At 44.0% G+C, this 27,757-nt stretch overlaps 1 protein-coding gene across 2 annotated transcripts; it reads right to left on the reverse strand.

The window, feature by feature from the left end:
* Window positions 1–2,364: 2,364 nt before the first annotated feature.
* Window positions 2,365–27,757, reverse strand: taok2b (TAO kinase 2b). 2 transcript variants are annotated; one of them, XM_071921552.2, is made up of 20 exons: window positions 27,261–27,757; window positions 25,328–25,468; window positions 22,936–23,007; window positions 22,722–22,823; window positions 22,582–22,627; window positions 22,338–22,434; window positions 21,906–22,019; window positions 20,233–20,324; window positions 19,979–20,072; window positions 19,340–19,421; window positions 17,675–17,842; window positions 16,363–16,569; window positions 14,839–15,047; window positions 14,262–14,439; window positions 13,809–13,937; window positions 13,456–13,659; window positions 12,714–12,953; window positions 6,599–6,811; window positions 3,824–4,006; window positions 2,365–3,288 (listed from the first exon to the last, which is right to left on the reverse strand). In XM_071921552.2, the coding sequence occupies exons 2-20, from the start codon at window positions 25,457–25,459 to the stop codon at window positions 2,365–2,367; spliced, it is 3,486 nt and encodes a 1,161-aa protein (XP_071777653.2). In that variant the 5' UTR covers window positions 25,460–25,468; window positions 27,261–27,757. The 2 variants fall into 2 exon arrangements, with proteins under 2 accessions (XP_071777653.2, XP_071777646.2); XM_071921545.2 differs by lacking the exons at window positions 2,365–3,288; window positions 3,824–4,006; window positions 6,599–6,811 and having other exon boundaries at window positions 8,577–12,953.

Consider the following 27,757-nt stretch of genomic DNA (forward strand, 5'->3'; position numbering starts at 1 on the left):
CGTACAAGAGGGAGCGAGGGAGAAAGAAGCGTCAGGCCTCAGAAGCGTTTTGTGCCTCATGCTCATGAAACATTGATCTGGTCTGTGTTTAAAAGGAGACGGGCTGCTGCGGTCACTGCTGCTGTGCCGGCACAAGAGGGTGCACATCCACAGCAGCTCAGTCGAGGCCCGTCCCGTCCCATCCCGTCCCATCCCGTCCCGTCCCGTCCCATCCCTTCCCGTCCCAACAGACTCCCAGCTTGTTCCACTGGTTGTGTCCTCCTTCTCATGCTGCCCCCCCCCCCCCCCCCCCCCCCTTTTCCCCTTTAACAATAAGATTATCAACTAGGATTGTGCACGTTTTCTCATTTTCTCCTCATCTCTTTTATGTTCTTCATGCTTCTTTGAAAGGTTCTGTGTGGGCTCAGTGGAAATACTAACTTATCTCTAAACTGAAAAGAAATAAACAAAACAAAAGGAAAAACCGGCATTTGCATTCCAGTAGCCAATAGTGAAATCAAACTTTTTCTTTTTTTGTTTTATGATGAAAGTCCAGAGGAGGAGGTCAAAGTTCATGTGAATCAGTGTTGCTTCTTTTTGGATATTTCACGTTCCTTTTTCAATGGGGGTGTCTTACCACTGCAGGAGGGTCACAAGTGTCTTTAAAATTCAATTATGTTTGTTTTGTCGTCTAAAAAAAGTGGCAATATAACTAGACTTTTTACCGCTCGACACACATACATAAATCATTAACAATTATTAATAATCCCTTATTAATAATCATTAATACCTGGAACACACACCATACCTGACAATGCAACAGTTTTTATCATCTATTTTTTTGTTTTTTTTACAGCTTTCCAACCCCATGGTCAAAACTGGGCCCTTTTCTTCTTGCAAGAGTTTGAAAAATGTGTACATGATTACAACAACAATTACATCAGGATTAGTCATGGTAATATTGACACCTATAGAAAATGCAGTTGGATTTGTTGCTCTAAATCTTCAATTCAATACTCATTTGAATATATCAAAATTACTATCATCATCTTTGTTACTCTATAAAACCAATGACTTTTGTTTTTGTTTTTAATATTCCCATAAATATTTACAATAAAGATCAAAAATGTGGGACAGGTGATCTTAAATGCCAGTGAAACTTGGACAGGTACGGTACATTTCAAATGTGTTTGGTCATGTTTACAAATGTTTTGTACATCTATCTCATGCATTGGAGTGACTCCCGTAGACACCTATGTTGTTTAGATACTCAATATGTCATGGATGCCAGAAAGCTTTTTTTTTCTTTTTGTATTTGTACACGTCCACACAAATGTTCCTCTTCATTCCAGCTGCTTTTTAGAATGGATCAGAGTCTCTCGCCTTTACAAACATTCGGTGTATTCATAATCGGTTTATACCTTAATTATCTTGCAGTCATCAAATAAAAATCTTCATGGCACGACATCCCTTTAAGAACCCCTTAAAGGCATTGGTGACGTTCCGAGCAACTTGTTGTTGTTGGTTTTTTTTTACACTTAATACAAAAATCAACAAAACATCAACAAATAACAGTTGTAAATCAATAAAAAAAAGTGTTTTCCAATCCCCAGCAGGCTTTCTGTACGGAGACTAAAGTAACCCATCTTTTTTTTGTAATTCTTCCCTTTTCCTCTCTGGAACCCAAGTTTACGAGTGCTTGCTAGATATATCTGGACACTACAGACTACATACAAGTACATACACAATGCAAAAAAGTCAGGACCCATCTTTCCTTCCCCTTGTCCTCTCTCTTTCTCCATTCCAGCATAGAACATCATAGAAGAAGACTTGGCTACCATCGCCTCTCTCTCTGCAGCTCTAGGAGAAAAAAAAAGGTAAAATGTCCCTCCTTTCACGCTTCCCATCTCACTTTTATACAAGCAGTAGCAGAGATAAAAAACATAAAACACAAACCTCCTCTCCTCTATCCACCCTCACCTTCTCTCCGGTGGCAGGACAGGTGGTTACATTCCTCCCTCCCTCTTTTTCTACCTGTGAGAATGGGAGAAAGCCTCTCTACCCACCCTGAGTCTAGAGAACAAGGGTGCAACTCAATAGTCTGTGGCAGTTTGTCCTCTCTTTGCCTCTGATCTCCTTGCCATCGTACGCATTAATGTGTTGGGGCTGAAAAGAGTAAAATCCCCTACATCTCTCTGCATGATTTCATCTATCCTGCAGTTTGAGATCAGTATCGATGCAAGAAAGGACACAAGGCAAGGTGGCAAGCTGAGAATATTGAGATGCAACCTGTGACAGCTACCTTTCTAAATCACTCCCACCCTTCTCTCTAAATCTAAGAGTGAGTTCCCTTAACCGCCCCGTCCGCTCTCCTCCCCCTGCTCTCTAAGAGTAGGAGAGGTGGGAGCCGTTGGAGATGTGTGATGTCACCGAGGTGCTGCGGCTCAGGACGCCGTCGCTCCCGCCCGCCCCCCCGGGCCCCCCGCCAGACGCCGTCCTGCGCAGGGGCTGGGGGCTGTTTCTCAGGGCCATGAGGCTGGGGCCGCCGCGCACGGCCAGCCCCCCGCCGCCGTAGATCCCCCCCTGCGAGGAGGAGGAGGACGAGGAGGAGGAGGACGGGCCAGAGATGGAGGGAGGGGCGGGCGGCGGGGGAGGGAGCATGGCCAGGGACTGAGAGGAGGAGCGCGAGGGCAGGTGATGGGAGAAGGGGTGGGGGTGCGGGTGGGCCAGGTCGCCGCCGGAGCCTCGCACCCCGGCCCACTCCCGCTCCCTCTCCTTCTCCCGCTCCCTCTCCCTATCCCTCTCCCGCTCGCGGTACAGCTGCGGCGTGCTCTGGTGGTGGTAGTGCTGCGGCAGGTGGTGGCGCTGGTGGTGGGAGGAAGACGAGGAGGAGGAGGAAGAGGAGGAGGCGGAGGAGCGGGACGAGTGGTGCACCTCCCTGCCGTCCCGCCCGAGCCCCAGGGCGATTCCCAGAGCGTGGGAGGAGGAGGAGGGCTCGCCCCTGCGCTCCCCCGCCCCGCCGCCGCCGCCGCTGCTGTTGTGGCTGCGGCGGGAGTGCGGCTGCGGGGGGGCGTTCTGGGGGTGCAGGCCGTGGCTCCAGTGGCCGGCGGAGCGCGAGCTGGGCGGCGGGGCGTTGGGGTAGCCCTGCTTGGGGTAGGCCTCGCTCGGGATGCCCGTCAGAGCCATGTTGCTGAAGCCCAGCCGCAGGCTCTCCGAGTCGAAGGTCTCGATCTCGCTGGCCTGCCGCTCCAGCAGGGTGCGGATGCGTTCTGAGCGCTCATTCTGCAGGGACAGCATCTCCTCCTCGATCTGCGACAACAGGGTCACACAGGAAAACACTCAACATACAGTTTTCTTTTAAATGATTGATGTGTGCTGTGTCCTGTTTTTTTGTTTATTAAAAACATTTTCAATAAGATCATTATATTTTGGCATTATTAAAACATTCTGGTCAGTATCACGGTGGTCACTATCAGTTGGGCCTTCCATCCAAATCCACCAAATTTTAGCATTCGCAAATCTAAAACTTCTTGGAAAATCACACGATAATCTTTTTAACTGCTTTAAATTGCATGGCATGAAAGGCTCTTATTTTGTTGTACTAGGAAAACAAAGAATTGAATTTAGGCTTAACATCCAGGATTTGGAAATCCATGGAAGAGGACGTCAAAAACTTTTGCAAAAGCTGCTTTTCCTTTGCACTGTCAGAATTTACAAGCTAGCTTTCTTGGAAAATGAATGCCATCCTCAGTACAAGTCTGAATGGATTTTTAAAGCTCACCAAAGGCTTTCCATACACTCTAGGGAGCTTTGATTTTGCAGAAGTGATTGCCAAAGCACTAACCCTCTGCTCCAGCAAGGCGCGGCGGATGGACACCCTCTGCTCCAGGTCTTTGGCCTCTCTCTCATGCTGTGTGTCGGTGTGGATCTTGATCTTGCTCTGGTAGGCGTTGAGCAGCTCCAGCTCCTGCTGAAGCTGCATCCGCAGCACCTGGTACTCTGCTTCCTGGGTCTCATCCAATCGCAGCTGAGAACAAGACAGAAAAAGGAGGCGATGTGATGAAAAATGGATGAGCTGTTACGATTGTATGAGGAGCAATTTCTACCTCACAGCTGACAAGGGTAGAAAAGGAGAGGTTTAGAAAGAGGTCGAGTTAATGGAAGATCAAAGGTAGAGCGATGAGAGGCGGATCAAGGCTGTGGGCTGCAGAGTGCTCAGGTGTCCGCCGGGGTTCAGTGGTTTGTCTGGATAACTCGGTGTGTCTGAGTTTATTAACATATATGCCGTATTCAAGCGATTGAAGTTGTGTTACACATAAACTTCAATGTATATGTGAGAACAGAAATACAGCAGGGTGCCTGAATTAAATGTCTCTAATATAAAATTGCGTTATGATGTTTAATATTCTGAAAAGTTGTTTATCAAACGTAGAGAGGTTAAACTACCTGCAAAAATACTTGTCAGACTAAAATGAAAACCAGGTAGTATTAGTAAATCCAAGCTTCAATGGATACACATAGGGCTGCAACTACCAATTATTTTCATTATTAATTAATCTATTGATTATTTGTTTGATTAACTGATGCCAAAAATAATGACAAATGCTAAAAAATCGCTTACTTAGTCTGACCAGCAGGCAAAAAACCCCCAAAGTATTCATTTTATGATATGAGAGTGTCTCTGAAGCTGTAACCAGCAAATGTTTGGTATGTTTACATGATAAATGATTAAAACAATTAATAATTTATCAAAGTTATAATCGATTAATCTTCTGTTGATCGACTAATCGATTAATTGAGTAATCATTTCAGCACTACACAAACAACTGACAGACAGCTTATAGCATAAGGCTATAAGGCACAGCTAGGCTTCTGGTCAGGACAGGTAGGGAAGGATTGAGGTGGCATCGAGAAGAAAAGTGGGAACCAGACATGGATGAATGACTATTTCTGAAATTTGGATTTCATTCTTAATTTTTGATTTAATAAAAATGGGTCAAAGTGGTGAACCATCTAAACAAATCTAACTGAATCACTAAAATACTACAGAATGTTGTACAGCAGCTGAAGCGCTCCCCAGTGTTTTGTGTGTGACCTGTGCGTGACGCCCGTCTCAAAGCTTGGCTCCAGAAAACAGATTAAGTCTGGTTCTTTAATAGACATTCTTCATTTAAAATCATTTATTTCTTTGACCCCAGGATTGAGCTTAATCAGCGTCTGGGAAACTGGCCCAAAGAGACTTTAACCACAGCACCAGTAGACGTGGTGACAAACAAGGACAACGGGGATTTGGCTTACTGGGCTTACATGGCACGCTGCCATGTGAGGGCATTAAAGTACCACAGGGCGTTGTTGATGTCATTGAAGGGAAAGGGACGTTTCGCTGCGTCCCATCCGCTCTCATCGATTTGAACGCCTGGGATGGGTGTGTGTGTGTGTGTGCGCGTCCCTCTGCCGGTCCCACCTCACAGAGTCGAGGAAGGGTGAACATTTCAGGTGTCAGAGGGAGAAGAGCGGGGCTTCTCTGTCACGGCAGGGTGAAGGGCAGCAGCAGTATGTATTGTAGGTCACGTGACACGACATGAATGGATGCAAGGATAATCTGGCCGCTATTTAAGGATTAACATCAGATTGCCAGCAAGACAGTAGCCTCATTCCAAGGCTGAATTCCAGTGTCCGTGCTCAGACGTTTTGGTTTAACGAAGAGTCTGTGAAGGCTCAGCTAGCGAATCAAGACTGCAGACACCGAGGTTTAGGCTATATCTCAAAAATATACTTCTTCCTTTACAGTTTTCTAACAGATGATCCACTGAACTAACGGGTTTCATCAAAGATGCTTATACTGTTTATAGGGATGGGACGATATGCTTATCTCACGATACGATTCGATATATGGTTATGGGGGATATGGGGTTCACGATTCGATGCTGACTGTGCAGAATTAGAGTTAGAGTTTATTTCTGATCCAAAATCTCAGTTTTGTCTTGCCAGAATATAAACGACAATTTAAAAATGTCATTACAGATTCCAACTAAAACAATTTGGATGGCGAGCTTGTGAAATTATGCCGGGCAAGCCGTCTCATTTGTGATTACTACAGCGGAAAAAAACGGAGCTAATATCGCGATTCATTTTTCTGCCCCACAATACGTATTGCCACATTTTTGTATTGCGATATACTGAATTTCGATATATTGTCCCATCCCTACTGCTTAGCTTTCTCCATTCAAGCCATGCCTGATTGATCATTTCTCCCAGAGATTTAGGGACCAAGGATGGTTCTGAAGAGGACTTAGACAGGGCCAGTATCGTGTCATTTAGGGGAAATAAAACAGGGGTTGGGAAATGTGGGTTTTAGGGGAGATCAGGACTGAGGGACTGCTTTGGTTGAGACTGGGAAATGTGGGTTTAGGGGGAGATCAGGACTGAGGGACTGCTTTGGTTGAGACTGGGAAATGTGGGTTTAGGTGGAGATCAGGACTGAGGGACGGAGCAGTAGGCTGGTTGTCTGTCAGGCAGGCGGGCGGGCGGGCAGGCAGGCGGGACAGCCCCAGGCCAGGCACAGCAGCTGAGGTGTGGTGCGAGTGTGAAGTGAGCGACGTCTCCTTGCCTTACTCACAGCCTGTGTGGACAGCATGTCATTGATGGAGTGGTCATACTGCTCGGCCAGGATGGCCAGCTTACGGGTCTGCTCATCCTTCAGCCGCTTCAGCACGGCCTTGTGGTCCGACTTGGGCGTGTTCTCCAGCAGGTGGTTGCGCAGCGCCTTGTACTGCCGGGTCTGGATCTTACAGGTGTCCTGGAACTGACGCTTGATCTGCAGCTCTTTGGACTGGGGAGAGAAGAGAGACGGGACCAGCTTGGCTAAAGAGCTCCGATGTTTGTGTGTGTGAATAAGATGATGCACATGTGCCGAGGAAATAAAATCACGCTCAAAAATGTTGCACATTGTGTGACAGAATTGTTCTAAATCAGACTTTTTTTTTTTGGCATTGAGACATTTTGTATGGATTTGGTGTCAGCTTTGTTGGCAAAAACGATTAAATGAAAACAAAAAATTTTCAAAACCAATAATCACAACATAGATATGAAGTGTAAGTAACATTTGATATAAAATGTTGAAATATTTGTCAGTGGCACCATTTAGGCCAAAATGAAACAAGAGTTTGTATACTTTTGCACGCAAATTTTTGTTTTATACTCACATTATAAGATTTTATTTTTCATTTGATAAAATAGTGTTTGAAAACATGAAAATTGCGTATTTTAATTGCTGTTTAGTCTGACACATTGAGCTCAAAAGGTGCACAAAATTTTGACCATAACTAACTGTAAAGCTAAAAAAGTCCGGGTGCTAGACTTTTAATATTGGTACTTTTTTCACTCATGGCTACAATTTGAACTATTAGGAATTCTGTAGGTGCAGTGATGTACCAGCTCAATCTTTGATTATTAGAAACAAATAAATTGCATACCTGATTTCAACTCAAAGGGACTGAAGTCTATTAAATCTCTCATGCACTTTCTCTTCTAATTCTCCTTTGCTAAGAAGGTGGAGTGTAATATCCAGAGTTATGATGGTGGGAATCTAATGTGCTGATGTGCTGCATCTGGAGACAACAGACCTTTAAGACTTTGAGATACCATGATCTTGTTGGATGTTTCCTGATAGGATGGCAGGATGATAGTAAGCTTGGAATACTTTTGTGAATTTCTGTGGCAATAAAATATTCACTTTTATTCACAATGTAAAAGTGAATAAAAGTGAATGGGTCAAAACAGAAGTGATGATATAATTGCAATGCAGTCCCTTAAATGCATTTTCTAATTGTGTAAACACAAGTGTTTAGAATATTAGATATATGCAATTGTTAAACATGAATTCAGCTGATCTGTATTGATATATTTTGAAGTTATTCTGCAAAATCATTTTCCTAAAATTTCACAAGGCCTATTTTGTTATTTATAAGGTACAAGTTCAACATTATGATTACTGAACTGAGATGGTTAAAGGACAGTTTCATCACTTCCCATATCTATATGCACCATCTAATGTAATGAAGAAATGTCATGTTTAATATACACATGACTGCCCACTGATGTCTTCTTTCAATCTTTTCAGACAGTGCAATTTAATGATTCTTAGGACTGCATTTTTATTTTGGACTGTGAAAGCTCATAGCTCAAAAGTCAGTGAGCAACAAATTAACTGGCCACAATGAAAACCTAAAACACAACAGGAGATAATGGATTTAACTAACACAGTCCTCTGCAGCATGTGTAAGATTAGAAACCCCTTTTCTCTTGCTTGCCCCTATCACTCAACACCCTTTCTGACATTTCTGCACCCTAAAATAGACAAAAAAACTATGCAAAGTACAATATTGGTGGATGTTAGTCAAGAGAGGGAGCACAAAAGATGACAACAGAGGTATATTATGAAACAGGAGGATGATGATGAAATTAAGTGACAAAATGGTAAAGGGAACTTTCGATAGATTTGCCGACAAATCAGAGAAAGGAAAAAGGGAAATGTGACAAATGAAGACAAGGTCATAAATGGAAACTAAAAATCATAAAAACAAACAAGACAATGATTTCAACACAAAAGAATTTATTTTTTGTGTAAAGAAAAATCTGTAAGTATGACAAAATATTTTTCTATGCTTAAGAGCACACAGCCGTACAGCATGCCAACACTCACGCACTCTCAAATGAGAATGAAATGCAAACAAAATGGCTGCCAAACAGAATGCAGTACTAATCTTAGAAATACTGCATAAATTAAATATAAAAAAAAAAATAAAAATAAAAAAAACTCGAGGTGATAAAACTCTGTGGAAACTCAAACTCACAGACAGTCTCACAAAACACAGAATACAAACATGTAAACATACATACAGGAACAGGCAACAACTCATACTGGAACACAAGGGTAAAACAATTACAAAATTATAAGTTACATTCAAATAAAGCATAATGGGTGAAAACAATTTTTGTCATTTTGAAATATTGCCTCTTGTTTAAAGCCAGAACAGGACAGAGTACAATGGTATCTCTCCTTTTAAAAAGCAACAACCTGTTCTCCGATGCAGGTCACCCAGAAAGCGATGCCCTATTTTTTTTCTCTGGGTCAAGATACGGTCAAGATTGAGTTTCCTCCTCCTACTGTACCGCAGACACTCAGTAATCCCCTTTCATCTCAATGGCTCAAAGTAGTCCTTCTGTCACGTGCAGGGCACCATTTTCTGGGTAATCGCAGTATTTATCAGCACTGCTGCACTTAAAAAAAATCCACTTCTTCATATTACATTTAACCAGACCTCACTGACAGATATGCAGATTTCAGCATCTCTCCGTTCTCACATATATGCAAGTCAAAATTATCAATTTGCATCTTATTTTTGGCCATTTGACTGATGCGCAATCCTTTAACATTTCACAATTAAAAGCGCACATCATGGCATTTTTGGAGCATGTTTCAGTCATCAAGACACTCAATTTTAAGCTCTAACCATAAAGTCAACGATTTCTTTTGGTCCAACTCTTTGAAGTAAGCTGTTCTCTTATTGTTGATAAGGCTTTTTGAATATTCTGTTTAGGACAGTGCAAAAATAAATGGATGTCTGCTATTGCTATCATCTCTTCATAGGATCATGAACTGCTCAATCTTAACTTTCACATTCAGTAGTTTCATCAATCTTTGGACTTATTTTACAATTGCACGTCTCAAAAGATTGTCAATATGGCTTCATATAAATTAAACTATAATGAAATCTTCAAATTAAATAGGTTTTATTATACTGATACAAATATAGAAACTACATCCGGTTTCCTTACTTTTCCACGATATAGAGATCAAGATATTTCACTACAGAGTATTAACACTCGTGCAAACAGTTCACTAAACTGCTGTAGATTTATATGGATCATTAGGGGAAAAAACTAAATGTTTACATGGTAAATCATAATAAGATTATTGCATAAAGTGCAATAAAAGTAGTATTTATCTAACTAGAAGCTGAAAGATAATTTCACTAGCTGTAATTGTTTTCCAATGTCTTAACACCAAACAATGAACCCAACATTTGAGGTAGGCACCTTAAAGTAAGGGTGCCCCATTGGATAAGCTTTAGATTTCACCTAAATGGCCCCATACTTCATTATTTCATTTTTTAAGTCTATAAAGTAAGACCTTTTCCAGTTGTCATAGATCTAAACATAGAAACCCTACTATGCTTCAAAATGAAACACCACATTTAGATATCAAATGTCCTCCAATGGTCCTGAATAGTTCTGTACAGCTGTTTATTGCACTTTTATAATGACTGGTAGCTAGTGTTCAGGGGGATTTTAGTGAAATGATAAGTCTCTTGTTTTCACAGTTTACAGCTTTGTGGAGTGAAATTATAGCCTTGAAGCTATGTGGTCGACTTTGTAAGTAATATTTGTTCTCAGCACTGAGATAACAGTGCACAAACAAGACTGATAACCCCCTCCCTTTCCAAAAACAAAAACAAAAAACACAAAAGATTGCACAAACACGGTCTTCACAATAACCATAAAAATATTTGTCTTACAAATTAAGAGCAAAATAATCAAATAAAGAAAATAATACAAAAAAAACTTTTACAAAAAGCACAATAGTGAAATGTACTAAAACTTCACTGGCGTAGCACAGTGACAGTGAGCTGCTGGAAGTTCAACTTTGCAGAACCCACTGATGCAACAGTATGGCTTGTGTGCATGATATGACTGGTTGAGCTTCAACAGCCACTCACTTTCAGCCAATGCACACATGTACAGTCTTACATGTACAGTTTGTGTGCATGTTAATAAGATGCCTTATCTTTAGGAACTGTGACAAAAAACCATCTCAGGAATTGTGTAACAAAAGACACACACACACACACACACACACAGGTCCAAATTAAAAAGACAAACAATGGTGGAACACTGGAAGATAGAGCACAATCACACTCACAAACGCACACACATGCATACCACCAGCACACTGTTCCTACTTCATACTATTTCCTCCCTCTGTTTAAAACCGTCTCATTCTCTTGCTATCTCCACGGCCGAACTTTCCCCCTCACATACCTTCCAGACGATGTTCGCCTCAACCCGCACTCCCACCTCCCCTCGTCACGGAACATTCTCTCCCTCTCTTCCCTCTTCTGCCTCTCCCTCTCTCTCCTCCTCCTCTCCTTCAGTCTGCGCTCCCTGACCTCCCTGGGCAGCAGGCGGGGCAGCCTGCTTGGCTTCTCCTCCTTCAAGAGGCCCAGCATTCGGAGTCTGACCAGGCAGCTGGGGGGCAGCTCTTTGAGGACCTGGCCGGCGAGCTTCAGCACTACGGAGTTGGCCAGGTCTGCCAGGACCCCTATGGGGCGTCTAATGAAGCGCTTCACCCAGAGGAGGCCCTTGGCCAGTGGAGAGCTGTGGCTCTGGCGGGCCTGGTACTCTAAAGGCAAGCTCCGCAGAGGGACTGGGATTTTGGACTGGCGCACACCCCAATTGCGCCCAGCTTTGGGGAACATCTCATAGAGATTGCGCTCAGCGACACCCCCCAGGACTGACTGGCACATGGCAAAGAGGGGCCGGGGCAGGCGGAAGAGGAAGCGCATGCACAAGCGGTTGACTTTGCGGGGCGCGTGCTGGAGGAAGTCGCGGGCTGGTCGGACCACCAGCACCACCAGCAAGTAGAGGGAGAGGAAGATGGAAGGAGAGCTGAGAAAGGAGGCTGAGATCAGGATCACGGGGACGTAATAAATCCCCAGGCTGAGGGAGAGGCCTAAACTGAAGAGGCCGCAGGCCCACAGGCTGAGCGACAGGTAGGTGGATAGAGAGAGAGAGCAGCAGGAACGAAGGAAGAGGTAAGAGAAGAAGAGAGCCAAGAGGGCAAGTTCAGCAGAGAGAAGCAGAGAGGCCAAAGAGGGGAGAGGGGGGGAGCGACGGAGGGAGAGGAGGAAGGTGGAGAGGAGTAGCAGGGTGAGGTTGGAGGGCTGGGCGGCAGCAGAGAGGGAGAGGAGGAGGCAGATGGCGTGAGAGAAGAGTGAAGGGAGAGAAGTCTGGGAGGGGGGAGGGGGAGGAGGAGGGGGTGGGATGGGTGTGGGCTCCAGTTCCTCTAGGGAGTCGGGAAAGTAGAACTCAGTGAGATCGTCCATCTCTCGCTTACGGAGCCGTCTCCTTTCTGGGGAGAGGGAGGAGATGAGCTCTGACGGACAGCCGTCGGCCACGCCCCTGCCCTCTTCCTCTTCACCTTCTTCATCAGTGTCTATCTGTGTATTTCTACTGTCATCATCCTCATCCTCCCACTGCACTCCTTCTACTTCCCTCACCTCTGTCCCTTCTTCCCCCATCGTCCACTCCTCTTGCTCAGATCCTTCCTCATCCCTCACGTTCTCTACGTCATTATTTGGCTTTGGTTTACTGTCATCTACCTCATCCTTCGTTTCTACCTCGGGGACGCTCGCATCCCCTTCCTCCTCTACTCTCGTAACTTCCTCATCTCTGCATTCCACCACTGCACCTTCATCAAGTTCACCCTCAACTTCACCGTCACGTAGCTGCTCGGCTCCCGTCTCCCTCTCCTCTTTGGATTCTTCTACCACGACCTCCCCCTCATCCTCCAGCTCCACCTCTACCACCCCCTCCTCCCCGGCCCGGGTGCTGCTCGGCCCCTCTGTTGCCTGGCTCTCTCCCTCCTCGGGGGACCCCTGGCTCTCACTCACTTTGAGGCTCTTGGGCTGCTGGCGGACCTCCACGGCGTGCTTCTGACGCAGCTCCTGCTCGCGCCGCTTGTTATACTCCATCTGGTTGGTGAGCTCCGTCTGGTGCTGCGTGCGGATCAGCTCAGCCCGCGTGCGCTGCACCAAACCCAACTGGCGGAACTCCAGCTCCTGGGTGGACTCATGGTGGCGCAGCAGCATGGCACACTCCAAGTCCTTCAGAGTCTGCTTCTTGTTCAAGTCCTGGTGTGGAGACGGAGAGATGAAGATGAAATGGGAAGGATGTTAAATTGTGCATGTCTGTATGTATGGGCACTCAAGACTGCAAATGTAATGTTAGTATATCATGTTTGAATGATTTCTTTATTTGAATAAATGTCTCAGAATTGACTTCAAACTTTGAGGCCCTTTTTCTCAAAAACATAGTTTGGAAACAGTCAAGACATCAAGGGGTGCATCTCACTCAATCTTTGGAGTACAAAGATAATTTTGATATCACCAGAAAGCTTAAATTCTCCTCTTTCCAACAGTGTATTAAGCTCAAAATGGTTTGAGGGGTCAATGTGACTGGAAATGATAAAGCAGGTCACATATTTATTTAACATGTTTGGCATGACAAGTTTGTGCACATTTCCAGACACTATAGCAGGTAAGCAACCATTGCATGGAGGTTCCTTTATCTGGTCTTAGGTTCCTCAGACCAGTGAGCTAAAAAAGTGATGTTTCTGTTTTGGGGGATAGGTACCTCACGGAGCAGATCCTGCTCCATGTTGTGGCGTGCCAGCAGCATCTTCCTCTTGTACTGGCGACACTGCAGCTCGTAGTACTGCCTCTGCCTCCGCAGCAGGCCCGCCTCCTCCTCCGCCTGCAGCTGCTGCAGACACTCCTTCTGGTGCACCAGCCATTCCTGCTTCTCCCGCTTGGGTGTTGACTGGTTCTCATTCAGTTCCTTGGGTGGAAAACGTTAGAAAGAATGATTAAAGTGTAATATTAGCTGGTGGGGGAATACTGTGGGTATAGCATTAGTATAACATAAGGTGCATTTTAAGTTGGCAATGCATTGGTGAGAGGAAGTGGAATGGGTGTGGGGAGTTGCACCTCTTTGAGCTGCTCCTTGCGCTGGCGATACTGGCGTTTCTGGGACTCCAGAAGACTGGTCAACTCCTTCTTCTGCTGGGCCAGGATGTGCTGCTGAAACTTCTTCTCCTCAGCCAGGGCAGCCTTTGTCTGGACAAACACACAGTCACACTGACATCAACGGCATCAGGGATGTGAGCAGGATGGTACAAAAAAATGGAAATCTTGACCTTGCACATTCCTATATTACACCAACAACAGCACTCGGATCCTTGCACTTCTGACTATTCCATCTGCATTTTCTCTTCGGTACGCGCCATACCTCACTCAAGGGTTGCACTTTTTGCCCTCTTCATCTCTCTCTTCCCATCCATCCCTCCTCACCTCTTTTCTAGCCTTGTGCTTCTTGACCAGATAGTTCCCCCATCTCTCATCCCTCTATTACCATCCCTCCATCCCCCTCCATCACCTCACCTCCTTCTCCAGGATAGCCTGGTGCTTCTTAGATAGTTTGTCTCCCTCCCCAGAGAAGCTGTTCCTCTGATTCTCCAGCTCCTTGTCCAGTCTCAGCTGGTGCTCGTCCATCTCTGCCTTCAGCTTGTTCTCCAGGCCCATCAGCTGCTTCTGGTGCTGCCGCCGCATACGCTTGTAACTGGGAGGAGATGCAGGGCAAGAGGTTAGCTAGACAGAAGAAATGCAGTTATCGACAGACACCAAAACAACTTAACCAAAAGTGTCACTGAGGTAATTGACTGCTTCAAGGCTCCGTTTGGCTCTACTTCAATGAGAGGGGTCAAGGTACATGCTTCTGATGCAAAACAGTATCTGTACCTGGCTAATATAGTGTCAAATACGCAAAAAATACATCAAATGTATGAGGTTGGGGGGTGTCGTTTGCATTTATTGTTTCATAATATGAGCACTGTGAAACCCGGAGACTGTAACTGTGATTAAAAGCTATACAAATTGACTTGACGAGTGCTTGATTTAGCTTCCCTTTAAAGCAATATACAGGATGTTTTCCATTACTGATTCACCATAGTCTCCTTACCCAGACATCTGCTCTCTCAGGGCCGAACCCTGCTCATGCTCCTGGATCTGACGGGTGACGAGCGAGGCTGTCCTGATGGTGGCGAAGTGATCTCGTCCGCGTCGACGCCTACCCCCTCCTCCTCCTCCCCCTCCACCGCCAGCAGACGAGGCCTCCCGCTGCGAGTCGACCTCTGGCTGGTAGGGGTCGTCATAGATGTTGTCATGGCTCTGGACAGTGGAGAGACAGAGAGGGAGAAAGGGAAAGAGGATAGGAAGAGATTTTTGAGAAAATGGGTGTGATGATTTTGATTCTGCGACCACAATACTATGTTTTGGTTGCTTTGGGTGGCTTTGTGGAGCAGCGGTCTAAGATGCCACGCAGGTGCAGTGTAACAAATTGAAGCTGGTTGTGTATTAAGGATAAGGGAAAGCACAGGGCAAATCAAATAAGATGATTTTCGTCACCCATGCCTATGTGCACCTGATATGTGAATTGGAAGAAGTCCAGAGAATCCTTGACCAGGGGGCATGAGGTGCTGCAGGAATAGCTTCTCAAAAGTCTTCATTACAAGCAATGTCAGTGCCACCGGTCTGTAGTCAGTGAGAACACTGGGGCATCCCTTCTTGGGCACTGGGACGATGCAGGAGGATTTCCATAGAGGAGGAACCTCTTCAGACTCAAGGGTAGGTTGATGAGATGGCGGAGAACTTCTGTTGGCTGATTGGCACATGGTTTGAACACTCTGGGACTGATGCCATCAGGGCCCGCTGCCTCGGCTGTGTATTTCGCAAAATTTTGTGTATTACCCTGTAGCTACATCTAAGTGAAGCACATTTGACTGGATTCACCGTATTCCCATTAGGTCCTGACTGAGGTGGAGAGCTCATCCATCTTGTTTGCTAGCACCCTCATGTTCCCCAAGACGATGGATGAAAGATTTGGGTTTCAATCTCCTTGCTCTCTCCCTCACCTCCAACCCCGCTCGCTTCCCACTGTGATGTGCCAGCAGCTCCGGAGGCAGATTCCTCCGCCCCGGGCTGCCAGCCAGCTTCAAGGTGATCAACTACTCCCAAGTGTAAGACAACATACTGTCTGAGTCTCATTATCAGCTGGTCCCGAGTGTTAGAAAACATACTGTTAAAGTCTGGTTGTAAAGTAAGAAAAAGTGATAAAAAGGTACTAAAAATAAAGAGAAATGAGAATTAATGCATTGAAGCACACTTTGGGTGCTGAAAAAGTTCCGAAGATCTTTTCACAACCCAAGCAACTTCTGCATCCATTGCTTTGGTCCATTTTACAGCTAATTTAATCTTTGTTACATTGCTACTCAATTAGAAAGTAGTGCATATCAGCCATTGGGAAAAAAGGCCTGCTGATTCTGCCCTCTAAGATACATATCAGGCTATGTGAAACTGAAGGATGTAGTGCCAACTGTGTCAAAGAGGGGTTTGGGAAGGAATAGGCTAAATGAGAGCACAGGACTATGGACTCTCACACTCAACAACATACCCATCCACCTACAGTAACAACATTTGGACTGACCAGGGGCTTGTGCAGGACGGAGCTGTTGGAGGTGACGGTGTGCTCTCCCTCCTGCATCATGGCCATCTCACCACTGTCATCTGAGCCGTCTGCCAGGCTGTTGACCGAGCTGCTCTGGGAGCTGGCACTGATTGACATGGATGGCAGAGAATGGGAGCTTTCCATGCTGTTGACTGTGCCCGTGCGCAACATGTACTGCTCCACATCCTGGTTGAGAGGAAGAGGAGGAAGTTTAGTGAGATGGTGAAGAGGTATTGGGGAAAGATAGCACTGTAAAGATCGTGTTTGTAGTTGGTGTCTGTCTTTGTACTTCATAGGATGGTAGAGTAGTACTGTAATGGTAGTTCACTGTAGATAAGTACACTCATATGCTTTCCAGTATGAAACACCTTGCTAAACAGACATGAATATGAATATACTAACATTTAGACACAAATACACCCTCTACAGAAATGTATTCAAAGCCCAACATTCTCTGAATTCCTTAATTTCCTCTGTGAGGGAACAGCCAACTGCAATTCGATTTTGAGGGGAACAAAGCTCTTTGTACAGAGAGGAAGGGGTCCTAAGTTCACATGAGAAACACAATACAAAGGCAGGATGGATGCTAATGCTGGCTGTCTTCCTGAACAGGGCCTGACACATAGATGCTTCTTCCTCTGAAAAAAAAAAGGTGGGCAGTTTGGTTTTTTGAGTGAGCGTTGTCTGACTCCAAGCCTGCTAGTATTTCTTTATTTTGGTTGATTAGAGTCCGACTATCTTTGGAGCCGCTGCGGGAACTAAGTTCTGAAGTTCTGCCAAACTGTCTGCTTTCCAAAGAGGCACGCTGAGCTTCTGAAGGCCTACAATGGCAGACATTTATTATTTCAAATGGTGAAGTAGTGAACAAAAGAGGACTATTATACACCAGCTTTTATTTGATACAAAGTGTGAGTGAATAGATGAGATGCTGCAGCGATATATGGCAGTGGATTTCAAGTTTTCGGGTAGCAGGAAATGCAATTTATTGGAAAGCACGGCTTGGTGGCGACGAGGCAATGCAAACCGCTCAAGTTTTCCACTTCACAATATCAGATTGACTATCAGGGTAGAGCTACGCCTGTCAAAGCAAATCACCGTAATGTTTTGAGTGAATGTTTGCCAATACTGGTCAGTAGTCACACATTCCTCCTCTCTTCCTTAACTCCTCTTCCAACCCCTCCCTTTCACTTCCCCATCTCCTTTAATCCCTCCTCCCCTCGCTTCTTGACCTCGCTCCTCCCTAAAGGTCTCTTGGCCTCTTCCTCATCCTCCTCCTCCCCTCCCTTCTTACCTCCTCCTCCTCGCCTCCTTCTGGTGCGGGCCCGTTGTGGGCCTCGTGGAAAAGGATCTTCTTCATCTTGCGGTACTGAAGGTTGTCCAGCTCCCGGACAGCATCCTTGGTGCGTGCGATCAGGTCCATCACAACCGTCATGGGACGCTCTCTGCATAGGAAATGGTGCTGGGTGGAGTAGGAGGGTATTAGGGGGAAGGGATGGAGAGATTGGGATTTTTAATAACCAAAATATTTCCAAATGACAGACAAAATTTAGTTTACGGCTACTAAAACAATTCTGATTGTACTCGAAGAACAAATCTGCCTGGGTCATCAGTGGGTTTTTACATTCTTGCCTGATATTTGGAGTGATGAGAAGCCGGCTAATCATTTACTTTTGGCTCTTCCCTACTCTGCGTTTTACCCAAACGTTTATAAAAGAGGCACAGAGGCCCTGCTGAATTCCTGATTGCCTCCACTAACTAATTAATAGGCTTTTTTCAATAAAACCTCACACTCAGAGAACCTCCAGGAAAAAAACGACACAGAGGCTTTGGTTCATCCAGCAGAGACCCGATGTTCAGGCCTAGTTAACTGACTGAAAAAGGTGACACGTGGTGTGTCTGGTCTGTCAGAATTGGCCTGGAATCCCGAATGGATCACTCAGCTGCTGGTCAGTGTAACAGTGATCACTATGGATCACTATAGCAGCTGGCTGTATAAGTTGAAACACATAAATGTTGACAATAGCCAGCAATAATGTGTGTTGTGTTTGTGTCTTAAATGACAAAGTCTCTGGTATATTCAGTAGATTTCTTTGTGTTTTCATACCAATTTCAGATTTACCAAACCAGGATATATTTGATACATCCATTCCCATGGAGCATGTGGCCATCGTTGTTGGCTTCAGATGCCTCTCCTGGCTTTTCAAATATGAAGTTGCACATCACAGCAATTACCCAGCCTTGCTTGATTTAGCAAAGCTCCTTGGTAGTGATTATTATTCGCACCGCTGCTTGTCCCCTCCCTCTGAGGCACTTAGCGCCTACACTAACTACCTTCCTGGGGGAAACCCTGCTACTTGAAGTTCAAGCACTAGGCTAATCATTTTTCCCAACAGCAACATATGCATCTTAACTGTCTCTGCTATGCCCCTGCATGCTCGAGTCAAGAGTAACAGCGGATGTAAATGGAGACGACTATACTGTATATTAAACACTCCATGTCTGGCTGCAGTGCTCATTGTGAATAGTGGAGGAAATGAAATTTAATGTCTACATATCATCGAAGTGAAATTAACTATTAATTATGGAAACAGACATACAATAATACATAATTAATTGTACAGCCCCATGTATTTGGTACGCACAACTATAAAGACCAGAGGCTCAAAGAAAAAGTTTCAGAGCATTATTTCTAAACATTTGTGCCGAGGTGTGTGAGATTTTGCCCAAAATCAAAGGCAAAAAAATATATATTACATTATTTTATTATAACTTAATAAAATCAGATTCTAATCATATTTATTCCTGCAAGTTAACACAATTTTATCCTTGGCTAGCAGCTCTTTATATTCCGTTTACCTTTTGCATAACCATAAAGCCAATCTCTACTGAAGTGATAATCAGGTGTGCCTTGCCTGAGTACGCAACAGCATCAAACTATTCTTTTAGAGCCTTGTACCTTGAGCAGCACATCAGAGGTAGGTCTGTCCTGGGCGATCTTCTGCAGACAGGAGTCCACAAAATTACGGAAATAATCCGACCTGAAAAAGGCAAAAAAAATAATTATAAAAAGGCACCATTCACCATTTTCATACTTCTTATGATGGATCAATACGAGCAGTTTTTAAGTATCGTTCAAATCAATACATCTGTAAAGTAGACAATTGCAGTCGATAGGCCTTATTTTGAATAAATTTATCTAAAATTTGTTTGTAAAATTCTCTTATTAGCATTTTGTCAGCCATCATTTAACTAAAACCAGTCACATTCACCTCATACACTTTATACACACCCTGGTAATGGCGTATAAAACAATAAACAATTTCCACATTCTCTGAAAAACTTTTTATCATTATGTTTAGACAACAACCAACAGTGTGACTGTGCTGAAGCGTCATAAAAGCCACCAATATCTGTAACCGACATAAAAAAATGCTCCATTTTTGCAGTTTTTTGTCTCAACAGAAGACATGGCTCACATAAATAAGAAATGTGAAACTCATACTCAACTCAAACTCGTATGGCAAATTAAGTGTCCAACAACAGACATGTTTGCTTGGGGAAAAAAAACAGGTTGGGACGTTTCACCATCACTCACCAGTGATTGGACTGCAACACAGGGCTCTCATTCTGGGCGATGTGGTATAAGGCACTCATAGCATTCATGTTGAACAGAGGAGGCTTCCTTTCCGCTACAGAGCGACAGAGCAAGACAGCGTGACAGGGACAAAGACACGGATAAAGAGAGAGAACAATAAAACAAGAGAAGACAGCAAAGGAAAAGGGTCTGCATGCATTCAGCTTGGTGAGAAGATGAGCGCACTTGTGGACCATTTTACGGCCGTCTCTTACCCAGCTCTATGCAGGTAATGCCAAGTGACCACACATCCACCTTCCCATCGTACTGCCCCTCGTCCATGGCCAGGATCACCTCAGGAGCCATCCTGCACGGAGGGACAGGACAGAGACATTCAGCCTTTCACAGCTCCTTTCCTTTGATCCTCGGCCAACACAGCTCACCACTTCAATGCCCACTGTCACTTCCAATGCCCATACCACTTGAGTACACATTAACGTTTTGAGGTTAGGTTGCCTCACATACAATAACAATGGAAACCTGTAGCTGTTGTGCAGTGGAAACTGATACCCCTTTCACACCGGACTAGTGACCTGAGAAATATGTGGGTCAACAGTCAGTGTAAAAAGATTCAACCCAGGTAAGTTAACCCTGCAAATCAACCCTGTTCAAGCTCAAACTCTGCTCTGCATGTTGTTAAAGTTCAAAGCTTAACCTACTTCATGGGGCCACACCTCATCGGCTTCTTCCTGCATGAGTGTGACAATAACTTCACACTATACAAGGGCATTTACAAAACTGTGACATTGCAGGGCAGACATTGCAAAACAGAGAAGGTACCAATACCTAACAACATTCTACAAGGGAAGAATTAGAAAAAACAACATAAGAATGTTGGAGAGACAGTACGCATTTTACTGGCTCATAGGACAAAATGAAGGGGACTGATAGGGTAGTTGATCAATACCAATGACTCAGCAAATTACTTTGCCAGGTGCTGAGATTTCTGGCTTTCAAAAGTCACTTTCTAGTCCGTACTTTCATTTGGAACAAAAGATTCCCACCCATTTGAGTTTCAAGACACTCCAAATCTACTCCCCCACCCACGCATTTTAACTACTCAACTGGAGACGGTGCTGTGAGCAAGTGACCGGCGTCCAAAGAATTTTCTGCTACAATGGCTACAAAGCCTTGTTCTCCACCCAATAAAGCAAATGAGAAAGTAGCATTATTATTACAGTATTTAGCACTGTGATATATTTCCTGTTCACTAGACAGTTTCTGTTGGATCTCTGCTCTAACTAGCTAGTTTACTCATCTCTGTTGTGAAAATATGAATTCATAGTTGGTGCCGTAGACTTGAGTAGGTGGAGACACGTTCTATCAATGTTGTTGCAATCTGGTCGGTGATAAACGTTGAGTCATAGATTACTTAATGCCCTTTTAACACGTCTCCTTTTGATGACCTTATTAAGATAACAGTCCACAGAGAAGTGACAATTAAGGAAGTACATTAGTGTATGCAGGTTTGACCCAGGTCAGGTGTGAACTGTAGCAACACCGGACATTCCCCTGTCATTCTCCAGTATGAGTCTTAGTGTAAATTGCCTCCTACACAGGATGGACCCGAATCAAAATACAGTGACATTCCCGTGCCGTACGTGTGAAAGAGGTATTAGAGCTTTAATGATTTAGATCCTGTAATTGGGACGTGGATCCACACCCAATCCTATTTCATTTAAAAACAACTCCGATTTTGATAAGTATATTAGGATATATGGATAGATTATACCACAATTGTTCCATAATTCATTATTTTGGGTGAGGCTTAAGGCTAGATGATGGGCCAGTTTTTCAGTAGTAGGTTTGCAGCAGTTCCCAAGCCATCGTCTAATGAAGAGGATGGTACTGTTTTGACTGACAAGCATTATGGCGTGTCTCAACTCACCAGTAGGGCGTGCCCACGAAGGAGTTGGCTGGGGCGACGATGGAGGCGGAGCCAAAGTCCCCCAGTTTGACCTGGCCGGGCTCTGTCAGCAAGATGTTTCCTGCCTTCACATCCCTGAGAGAGAGAGAGAGAGAGAGATGGATATTGATGCAGGGCAGGAGAAATGGTCAGGTAAGACAAAATGAGGGATGAAAGAAGAGGTGAAGATGGAGAGATGGGGAGAGAGAAAGAGAACGTGTTGGGGGGGCAGGGGAGCAGCAAGATGCAATAAAAGTGGGTTGCTGCACAGCATGAGAGCACAAACACCATTGCATAAGCTTATCTTAGGCAGGGCTGTTTGTGCTTTCTCCCCTGTATTCATTTCATTTCTCTCTTGTCAGAAGTGTGGGGGAGGAGAGCAGAATAGATAGTGAGAAAAGGGATGGGGGTTACCTGTGAATCATGTTGTGAGAGTGAAGATACACCAAACCCTGCAATGCACCATGGGTGATGGCAGCTATTTCCACTTCCTGGAGGGGTTTCTTGTGGACTGGGTGCAGAGAGACATCAGGGGATATCAGGATTACGGTACTGGATTACATCATTTTTCCCAACAACTGAGTGATATAATTAAGTTATTAGCAGTTCTTAATTACCCACTTCTCTCTTTTGGCACATTGTCTGCTTTCCTACTCACCTTCCAAGAGGTCAGAAGCTGAGCCCAAGCAGTACTCCATCACCAGCTAGGAGAGACACAGAGGGAGTGTTAAACCGCATGCTATTTTAGGGAACTTAACACAAGAGCATACTTGACGTTAAGTGCACACACACACTCACCCAGGCTGTGTGCTCTCTCAGGTAACACCCACGGTACTCAACAGTGTTGGGATGGCGCAGTTTCTGGAGGAACTTCACTTCCTTGATGATATCCTGCCATTTCTGGAACATGACAAGGGCCATGAATATTGATGAGCACACACTTGTGACAGAGAAACTGAGCTTAAACGCATCTAAAATTGAGAAAAGGGATTTAAGAGTTGCCAGGTTGTACCTCGTTGGACTGTTTGCCACTATAGGACATCTTCTTGATGGCCACCACCTCATTGGTGCGGATGTCATGGGCCTAAAATGGAAAGGGTTAACAGACAATAAATGAATGTCAGTTCAGGCTTCTCTCCAGTAGCACGGTCCCACCTTGTTTTTTAAAAGCAGAAATTTTTAACCGATTGATTTCATGCAAGTCTGATTATCATCTGATACGGTTGGCGGCGCCCAAGCATCACCTTTTCACAAAATACTCCAGAGAACACTGTGATTTATCAGCCATTTTTAGACGAGGCCACATCACAAAGCAAGGGATCACCATTACATAAAACAAGGTTTTCCGCCGAGCCTCCTTCCCTCTCTCCTTCTGCTCTTTCCTGTCGATCCCTTCATCCTTGACTAGCTACTTGTTCACCCTTCATTGAACAGGGCGTTTCATCCACCACTAGCCAGTTGTCTTTTGTCCTTGGCTGATCACTACCTTTTTCTGCTCTCCTGCCACCTTTCATCCTCAGCTGGTTCTTTGATCAACCCTGTGCCCTTATTGTCATATTGTCATTATAAACATTATTACCCCCACTCCTCCAAAAGACACCCTCTCCAACCATCACCCATCATTCTTTCCATTGCCATCCGTCCCTCAGGCTGTGTGTCCTTTGCTGTGCTTACCTTTTCTTTCCATCAACCCCTTTGACCCAGGCTAGTTCAACCACAATGAGTACATCTCAATGATTGGACCGCAAATTAAAAGATGTGAAAGAGCAAGCAATTTCTGGTGGAGTCATCATACTCCTTTTTACCTATCCTGTTTTTTTAGGAAAGGTTGGGAAAGTCACATTCTGGGACTGAAAATTGATTTTACCATCAGTTAAAAAACAGCAATCTGATATGACTAAATATAACTGGCCAACAAAGAACAACAAAGACAAAGTCAACAAGTCTTACAGTAAATCGCATATTGTAAAATCGTCATCATGTAATGTAATGTAAAAGTAGACCACAACTTCATGTCAAAGTAACAAAAAATCCATCCACCTCCTTAAATCTTAACATTACAGAAATAAGCAGACGTGCTTTCACTTGCTGTCACAGCTTTGTTTTAATTTCAACTTCACCTCTGATATTGTGACATTATTGCACAGTGAACCCAGTATCACACAATGGTGGCTGTACATTTCTCATGATCATTATAAAATCTTTACCTATTTTTAACTGTAGCAGCCCTATTTATGCATCTACATCCAGGAAGGGAAACTGGTGGTAGAAGCTAAAAAAAAAGCAACCTATAGTCACGATGAGGTGACTGCGAGGTGCATGTGTATGAGTGAGAACATTACGTTCAAGCCAGCATATCACATCAATCACACATCATGTATTTAAAATGTAACAGACAGTTACATAATGCAGGGATGATATGCATAGCATCTGTGGCAAAAAGTGTTCTTCTTCTGTATTATAGCATAAAAAAATTATAAACTGGTGGCAAAAGATTACTTCGATATGAGTTTCACAACATTTGTCATATACACTACCATTCATGACAGAGAAGATTTAATATGTACCACTCAATTATTACTGAGTAGCATTTTCAGAAAAATAAAATGATCAAGGTACTCAAGCTGTAAGGTTACTTGTTTCAGTGCCTTTACATTTGGGCCTTGCAGTTGCACACACATATGTAGTTTATATTTAGATAGCTTTGAACAGGCAAAAATCAGATCTAAATTGATGTGCTAATGTTTACAATTATCATTAAGTCCTTACAAGGATGGAAGAGCTTCAGCACATCACCGTGAGCATGGAAATATATGATTTGTGACATGTGAGTGTTGGAAACAGGTAAAATTGAATTTGGTGAAATTATCTTGTTAGACTTCAAGAAAGAAAAACAAGTCCCTAAGAACAAAAAGCATAGACTTAGCTTCAGTCACTGCAGAATCGTTTTTATTTCACTGCAGAATGTGATGGCAGCAATTTTATTTTGAAGACCTGCTTGTAGTCAGTTTTAAATAGCCTAATTCCCTTGCCTTATAAACTTGCCTAAAGCATGGTGCCTATGTTAAATATAATTCAGAGCTTCTACACCTACACTTCACACAGTTGCAATGTAGAACTTCTTGCAGAGTTCAAATGTTTTGTGCATCCATTGATTCTGCTTACATGAGATTTAACCAGCTCAAATAAGCAGTTTACCCCCGAAATAACACCAAAGACGTGCAATTTAGAGGTTTATACGGATCTAGTTAGCTTGATTAAAATCAACTCAGAGGAAAGCACCTATTCCTGCCTGTATATTCAAGAAATGAAACCCACTGAATCTACAGAGTGTGCATGCTAGGTGTGGCCAGTGGGATGCCAAGTTTCCCATCGCTGTTGCAAATCTAAACAAAGTAACTTACGAAGTAGACCGCTCCGAAGCTGCCATGGCCTATCTCCCTCAGGTCTGTGAAGAGCTTCTCTGGGTCCTCCCTGTAGAAGAGCTCAGCCACCTCCGGGTCCTTCAGGCTCCCGGCCCGCACACTCGACGGCATGGCCAGCGCCTAGGGAGGGTGGGAGGGACACACTGGGTGACCGTCTGTTATTTGGGAGGATTATGGACATCCGTGTTGGAAACGCGGACAGCCTATAGGAACTGCGGCCTGGTCTATCACCCACCCACTCACACACTTGGACAGCTTCAGAAAAGAATCTGCCGAAAAGTAATCCATCTCTATCATAAACACATCGATGACGGCTGGGCCATGCTCATGCAAAGAAATCGAAAATGTCTATCCAGCACACAAGGGCTAGGCCTACACAGAAAGGCAATTTTCAACAGACAAAAGTAAATTGCCAGCCAGTTCAGCAGGCCCATAATGTGCCACTGTCTGGGCAGAGTGCGACCAATGGTTTGACTATCAGTATAAAGCATGAGAACCTATGACCACTCAGAGTATCTCTTTGAGAAGGTAATCAGGAGTTTCCTGATTCTTAATGAATGAGGCTTAAATGGTAATATTACCAGTGAAGAGGGTTTTGTATTTGGATGAAGTACTCAGGACTACCTGAAAGCACACAAGAAACTCTCGAAATAAACATAAGGCTACTGGAAACTATCCTCTATCTCTATGCAGAGAACTAGCACCACTGCAACTCATTCATAGTATTTTGATCTGGGAAAAAGAACAAAATCTATTAGATAATTTACCATTTTCCTTTAGGTGGTTAGAAAAAAACATTTAGGTGGGCCTGGGCCACCTATGGATTCAGTAGGAAGGGAAATACCCTTGGGCTGAGATATCACACTGGAACCTGCTGTTGCTGTGTTTTGACCTTTTGTATTGACTCCAGGGATAGTGGACACAAATTTCATGATTATAGCTAAAATGATAATCCTCATTATTTTACTATAAATTATCATGATTATTGCACTTCTTTCATCTTATATCAACATATTTACTATTTCAACTGCAATGTGTGTTCTGAATGAATTAAATAAAATGTTCAATATTTCCAAATAGGCTACTTAATTGTGGAAACTAAAGCTGCAATATACAATTACACACAATTTCCCCTTAAACAGGGCTTGCCAATTAAGAGTTAGTAACAAATGCTCCATATTTTTTTAAAGTGGTCAAGTTACGGTAGTTTTATAACAAATCTAAACCAACTGGCCTACACTGTGGCAATATCCCCAACATGCATCCTATGAGACATTTACTGATGGCGACTGAGCAATTTTCAAGGAGGAAGTGTGTGGTTCCCTTCGAAAATGAGAAGTTATCCAAATGTAGCAGCCAAATCTCAAGCAAGCTCTTAATCAAATGTATCAAGCATTCATTCGTGAAATGCACTTTCCAGAGACATTCACCAAGGGGCAATAAATGTAGCAATTTTATGGTTTAATCCAAGATGATATATTCAAGTTAGATGCAATTTAACTACACTGGAGCACTTTCGTGCATAATATATAGAAAACACAATATGCATGATATCATTTGCTGGTAAGTAGCTAAATGGTTAGGTAGATTTTTGCTAGCCATGGGTATCATGAATAGTCTGCATCTCTAGGAGGCTTTTGCACTTGGCTGGTCAATTAGGCTATCTTTGCTCTTGCTCACCAAAGAAATGCAAGACATGTATGCAGACAACAACAACTCCAGGCTGACTGGCTGAGATATGCAGCCACCCGTTCAGGATGCAGGCCAACAACAAGCTTGACTGTCAATGTCAATGTTTCCAATATCTGCAAACTAGTTGTTAATGTTAGCTGGGTACTCCTCCTTGCAAATAGAAATGGAAAAAGGGCATTCGACTACATTAGCAAATTGAATGATTTATGACATGTCTTACCGTGGCTTTTGGGATCCACTGTAGCTAGCTGGGGAGCTAGCTAACTGGCCTGGGTGGAAAATATTGGTCTCACTCTCCTTTCCTCGTCACCAGTGTCTATTCAACACGAACGCACCACATTCTGCCTGTCGCTGCTTTTACTGAAAGTCCTTTCCATTTTGCTGTTCCCAATGAATTGGCTAGCTGGCACGTCTGCACGATATGGCATCAGTTAGATGTCAGTCAATTAAAGTGCCAGCTAACTGACTGACGTCTGCCAGCTAACTTGGCCAGCTAGCTGATACAGCAGCCAGACCCGTCTTCCCAAAGAAAATCAGTGGCTAGCTTTAGCTAACGTTAGCAAGAATGCTAACGTTACGCCTGGCACTGCCTGAGACGTTTTCAATAGAAAACTTGATCATGAATTTCCACTTGTCCACTCCCTTCTCCTGTATGTGCTGTCATTACGTTAGTGTTGTCGGCGGATTTCATCTCCAATTTGTGTTATCCATTTTACT

Source organism: Centroberyx gerrardi, chromosome 20, assembly GCF_048128805.1.
Source record: "Centroberyx gerrardi isolate f3 chromosome 20, fCenGer3.hap1.cur.20231027, whole genome shotgun sequence".
Taxonomy (NCBI): Eukaryota; Metazoa; Chordata; class Actinopteri; order Beryciformes; family Berycidae; genus Centroberyx; species Centroberyx gerrardi.